This window comes from Centroberyx affinis, unplaced genomic scaffold, assembly GCF_046629955.1.
Source record: "Centroberyx affinis isolate AG114_WGS23_722 - 3 ecotype Tasmania unplaced genomic scaffold, CSIRO-AGI_Caff_v1 ptg000166l_1, whole genome shotgun sequence".
NCBI lineage: Eukaryota > Metazoa > Chordata > Actinopteri > Beryciformes > Berycidae > Centroberyx > Centroberyx affinis.
The window spans coordinates 569,119-575,393 of NW_027278863.1; the positions used below are offsets into that span (position 1 = coordinate 569,119).

The window sequence follows — 6,275 nt, forward strand, 5'->3', positions numbered from 1 at the left end:
ATTCTTGGAAATAAAAGTTACTTTCTCTCTCAGCTCACCAGCAGCAAACACAGCTGTTTGATAGAGAAAATGGTGCCTTGACATCATCTCTGGTGTCGGGGTAGCATTTCATGTTTTTGTCTTTCATGTTCAAAATACACAATACAATACAATTGCAAGGATCACTGGTATGACTGTACTGCACAGAACAATGGTGGTTTATTTGAAAAGGGACATAAATTCATCTTGAAATTCAAAATGTGTGACAGACTTTTTGACCTTCCATAATATCCAGCAACTCCTTTTCAATTCATGAACTGTTGCTTTTCCATATTTCTCTAGCAGTGCATAAGCATTTGAATTTTACACAATAAACCAGTTAGACCAAATCATTTCCAATTCATCTGAAGGCAATCTTGGGGTGATGTTTCACATTTGCAAGTATATTTTGAATTTGTCAGGTTATCATTTTCAACAGTCAAGTTTTCATGCTTGAATGCGACCCCTCATTCAGGGCATTGTTAAATTTGCTGTCAAATAATAGGACTGTCCATTTCTAGACTGTTTATTTTCATGTGGTCTTAGAAGAAGTATCAATTATGTCAGAATCTGTGGAATCTACATAATTACATGGCTTGGGCTAGAGTGGGTAAATACAACAACTTTAAGAATGGAACTGTGGACAGGCCTACTTACTTCCATTAAGCCGTATCCAAAACAAGAATGTTTCAGTGGCTTGAAATGTTCCTGGACTGCAGCAGGATTGTGCCCGGGTCAATATTTTGGGAAAGGAGTGGATGAGTGTTTCCTGACTTCACAAACCACATAACTGATGTTTCACTTGACTTCCCATTGTGCATGGCTGTGAATGACAGAATAAGTTTGTGTAGATGGATATTCTCTGTTTTACTTAAGAATATTACATCAGGGTTGCCAAATTAGTAACCCTTTTGTATCTTTCCTTCATTCATTGTCTCTACCCGCTTATTCCTATTCAGGGTCATGAGGGGCTGGAGCCTATAGCCAGCATGCATTGGGCAGAAGGCAGGGAAGATGCCAGTCCATCACAGAACTAACACAGATAGAAAATCACATTCACATTTACTATGGGACAGTCTCCACTTCACATGATTTGGATGTCTTTGGACTGTGGGAGGAAATTGGAACATCTGTGGGAAACCCATACGAACACTGGGAGAACATACAAACTCCACACAGAAAGGGCCGGGAATCAAACCTGGAACCTCCTTGCTGTGAGGCGATAGGGTTAACCACTGAGCAGTGCGGCGCCCACTTTTTGCATCTTATTCCGATAAAATCTTCAAAATATTTATTCATCAATAGTTGATGAAATGCAAAATGTTTTTTACGCAAAGGGAACAAAACGGACCAAAAACAAAAAAACCCAAAAGAAACCCAAGAACACTGGACTGCACCAAAATTTGTAACAAATGTCAAATTAAACACCCCTCCTCTTATCTAAAATGCACCTCTGAGCCTGACAATCTGGCGTGCCTTTATCCCCTCTTTGGACTTTCAAATCTCCATTTCTCTCAGAGCTTTGAGGGTGTGTGCTGTGACAGAATGTCAGGCAATTATACAGTCATGGCTCATTGAGCTGGAGGTGGGCCCGCTCCTCCAGGCTCCTCATAAGCAACAGAGGAGACGAGCGCAGACACTCCCTGCCATCCCTCGCACATTCTTTGACTCACAAACTTAGCGGCAAATTCAGACACTAAGTTCTAATCAAAGGACACGTTAAACCTTTGTCAACCTTCACAAGCATGAGCAGTGTCACTGTCACGGGTAATTATCATGTACCAGAATGTAAACGAGGACGGTGTGTGGGATGACAAAGTTGTGCTGGAGAGCAACGCTCCCACAGGGAATCCAGACGTCCCTGCTGGTGAATAAACAGATAGATGCTGTGACACTGATAACAGGCTGAGTTGCACTAGGCTGCTGCTAGATGAGACTGACACCCTCACCCTGTTTAATGGTTGGCAGCTGGAGGTAGGCTGCGGCACCGAGGAGAGTTCACAGCAGATGTGTGCTATCTGGGGCAGATGACCCCAACCACCACTATTCAATGCTAGCTCAACAACCCACCACTACCACGGCAGTAGTTCAATATTTTCATAACATGACTCATCACATTGATGCCTGTGTTCCTGTGAATACTATTTTTGCCATTCTTGGTAGAGAATAATAAATGTTGACACATACTCTGTGAATTTCATTCCATTTCACAAAAAAGTGCACAGCATATGTTCAGTTTTAGACTTCAGAAAATGTATCAATTTAAGGCTACAGTTACAATATGTAACACACTTGTCAATCTTCTAAACCATTCTGACAAGAAAATGAATGATACTTTATTATTTTATTGGAATATATAACTTAATTGCAGAAAAACAAGCTGCACAGTGGGGAGTTTTGACAGTTGTAACAGCTGTTAAGGATTTATTATATGAAATATATAAAATGTCAATATCTGGATAATAAATTATGAAATATGGACTAGGATTAACTACATACTATATACAGTATATACTATATATCATATGGAAAGATGAAAATTTTAACAAAACTCAAGGGTTATAGCACTTTTGATAGCTCACTTATAACAATCAAGTACTTTAATATAGTAGTCTAGTAGTGGATATGCAATCCCATCCATCATTCCTTAGGGTGAGTGAGATTAGTGAGGGTGAGGAAAATTGTGTTGACTTGCAAAGATAAAAGTCAAGGTGGAAATATTAAACTGTCAGGCTATCACTAGTAGCCAATGCAGCCTAATATGCAAGGTTATCTGTTATCATAGACAGTTGGGTGATAATATCACATTCGAAATGTCATTTTCCAAAGGCAGTGATTCAAAAGCTTACTGAAATCAAAAGAACACACATTTCTATGGAAAGTCTCAACTTGACAAATATCTGTGGCCTTCTCTATGAAGAGGGTCAACATAATTCTTTTTTAACGCAGAATGGTGCAAACTGACGTAAAATGAAAGCACACAGATCAATGAATCTTTTACAGCTACGAGTAGATAAATAATGAGCTTTGCAGAAAGACAAACAAACCAGCTATTTTAGCTCTATTACAGAACAACACAGCAATGTCATGATTTGCAGCTCTCTGTGGCCACTATGATCAGCAAAGAATGAAATGGATTCCTAGAGCACAAAGATGTTGATAATGGAATCTTCTGCTCAGGTGTACTTGTCTAGCTATCATATGTCAAAAATAAGCTGCTGTCACTCAGCTCCATCTTGAGGGATTCTCCAAGCAGGCTAATTGCCCAGTTATTCATGAGCAGTCTGGAGCCCTCATTTCACTGTACCATTAGAGCAGATGCTGGCTGCAACACCCCCTCCCCAACTCTTCACAGCTCTCCTCTCTGCCAGCTCTGATGGAGCAGGTCACCTGCTGATTGGTTGGCTTCCTCAAGGAGTTGACTCTATTAGCTAAAGCAATGGGGGTCTTGGTCTCTGATGTGTCTAGAATAGATATAGTGGGTGAGGAAAAGTATGTGTTGGATCTCCAGAGAGGAGTCTTCACAAGCTGAGGACATTGCGGCATGTGCTCCACACTCCCTGTGGTGTTTGCAACTTGACTGTAAAATGCTATGTTTAATAGCCGATGCCTTGATGCAACAATACACCATAGTGGTCATGATCAAGGTCTTATAAGGGTTCCCATTTTACAACCCTTTGTAATTCAAAGAGGAGATAGCCCTTAACAGCAAATTCAAAAAGGTTATTTGATATTTTCTCCCATGTGAGAAAAAATTAGACTATGGACACACAGAACATTGGGTACTGCATATCACCTGGATTTAGATGTCACGATGCTTGTTTATGTCATTAATGCTTAAAATAATTTACAACCCTATGCATCCCAAACCGCACAACTTTAAGACTTCATTATTCATTATTGTTTTCAGTGGTGATGCATAAAACAGTATCAAAGGCGAAACCAGACAATAGGCTCAGCAATAAACAACTGAAATGAGTATAAAATTATGAAGCTTACGCTGTCTTGCATCGCACTCCAGACAATCCTCTGGTTTGCAGCATAAAGGCAGGGAAACAGAAAGACTTAATTAAGCATTCAGAGTAGGTGGAAAAAGACGCTGATGGACATACACAGCTAGAAAGGCAACTGCAGTATATCAGACATCAAAAATATATGGAGAAGGAATTATGCTGTGCAAAAACATGATTAGTATTGAATAAAACAAATAATTCCTTTATTGTTGTGGGATTCCAGGAGCCAGATGGCAGAAATGACTGTTTTTTAATTCATTTATTCATTAACTAAGTAACCTATTATTAACCTTACACAAAGCATCGAGACATTCTATTGAACATGTTTTGAACACTGTGGGTGAGTTTGATTAACTACCCTCCCACTCAGAATAAAATTAGCGTTCAGTCAATTTGGTAGTTTTGAAAGGAAATTGAAAAAAAAAAACAAAAAAAAAAAAAATGACAGTACTTTAAGATTTTTGGTTTGTGAGAAAACAGCTCTACATAACCAAGAGACAATTTGAAAAGAGTCAATTTGAAAAGGGCTATAGGGGAGAGAGGAAGGGCAGTGTGGCTGTAAAGGTAATCCATGATGAGAACTGTCTCTCAGCTGAATTGGACTGTCAGCTCCATGTTAACCTTTAGCCTGATGCAGCATTTTAGGTTTCAAGGTTGTTTGAGATGGAAATCCATGTAACGAGATCCAATCCAACAAACATACAGCTAATCTGATAGAAAATAAAGGTTTGCTTTACAACAAACAATTGATCTGGTCAGTCTCACAAAATCTATTCATCTCTTTTTTTTTCTATTTGCCACGTACACAGAGACGAGAAGGGCACGGGACGCAGCGCGGCGCACCTTCCACTGCCCTCTTGGGGTAAAGCTGTTGATTCGTTAACAAACACAGATCGATAGAGGGGCCTGAATGGAGGACAAGTACAAAGAATTAATTTCCGGCTCCGGGGGCTTGCGATGGCAAATCACCAGCTTTAATCAACAGTGTCAAGTCAGAAAGACAAATGATGTTTACGCTGAAGCAGTGTCTCGCCTGAAAACAGCAGCATTGGCTTTGTCTCCTTACCAGTCTGTCGAGGCTGGTGCCAGCTGCAGTGGTAGGCCGCTCCTCTGGGCTGTACGGTCTGAAGCGGGCGTTGAACACATCCGAAACACCGCGGGTAGACCTGCTCATTCCTGAGGGCTTTGGCTGGCCACAACCTTGAAAAACCTGTAATTACAAAGAGATGGGCACCCAACCGTCAGACTGCTACAGCGGCTAGAATTACTTTGGATGCGGAAAATAGGGAAAACATGATGTTTTGTTAAGGCGTTGTGGATCCTTCACCCCACATTACCGGCATGACAGTGCTCTAAGTCACATTGAGGTAACCACGCTGATAGGTTATTTAACTAGGCCCTGACCAATGTTATTTAAGATGATAGAGTTAAGTTTTTATGGGCTTTTGGGAAATCACCACATATACTTAAGCGATAAACACAACTGCATCTGTTCCATGTGAAAGCCAACAGACCATTTAGCCTTGGAATGAGAACTGGCATCCAAGATTGTGTAGGCAGAAAAATGTCTTCACAACCACCTACATTTTTTCTTTCTCTGACTACAATTTTGTGGGCGAAGAAAAATGCAGTAAAACACAGGAAACACATTAACTACTGTTAGTTGAACTAAGATTATCTGACCAAAATGAAACATATAATTCAAATACAAAAACCTAAACTTGGACATAATTAGAATGTGTTATTCTACACACCTTAGACACAGCCCAGTTGTTCCTGAAAGTATATGTGAGAGTATAGCAAGCTCCACTCTTGAGAGTTAGTTACTCTTTAGGTTATGAACATCCTCAGACGTGTTGTTTTTTTTTTATTTTCTTGAGAACAAACTTAATTGACATACCCTGTAGGAGACCTGGGCACTGTTATCTTGCATATTCATGATGGCCTCTGAAATCTTGACATCAATAGGCTCCATGACAGATTCAATGTTGAAAGGTCCCTCCAGCCTCTGTGCCACCAGCAGCATGGCATCTGTCATGGTGGTAGTAGGAAAGGAGGGGTGTTGGAAGAAAGGGAGTAGAGGTGCACAGAGAGACACATTCAGTTAAACAAACACTCATAGGAGTTTTTGGAAAAATGGTCATATAAAACATACAAAAGTTCATGTTAGCATTTTTAGACAAGCATCTTAAAGATTCAGTTCACTGATTTTAATTCAGTGAGGAAAAGCTTGCAAAGGATTTC

The 6,275-nt window shown here is 40.1% G+C and overlaps 1 protein-coding gene across 1 annotated transcript in view; it reads right to left on the reverse strand.

Moving 5' to 3' along the window:
- The window catches only part of LOC139655843 (glypican-6-like), a 28,118-nt gene extending 22,049 nt beyond the window's left edge, over positions 1 to 6,069 (reverse strand). Inside the window, exons 1-2 of the mRNA XM_071533219.1 lie at positions 5,932 to 6,069; positions 5,098 to 5,241 (exon numbers count right to left, since the gene is read on the reverse strand). Coding sequence (XP_071389320.1) covers positions 5,098 to 5,241; positions 5,932 to 6,069 — 282 coding nt within the window. The remainder of the gene's footprint in view (positions 1 to 5,097; positions 5,242 to 5,931) is intronic.
- Between the last annotated feature and the right edge of the window lie 206 nt (positions 6,070 to 6,275).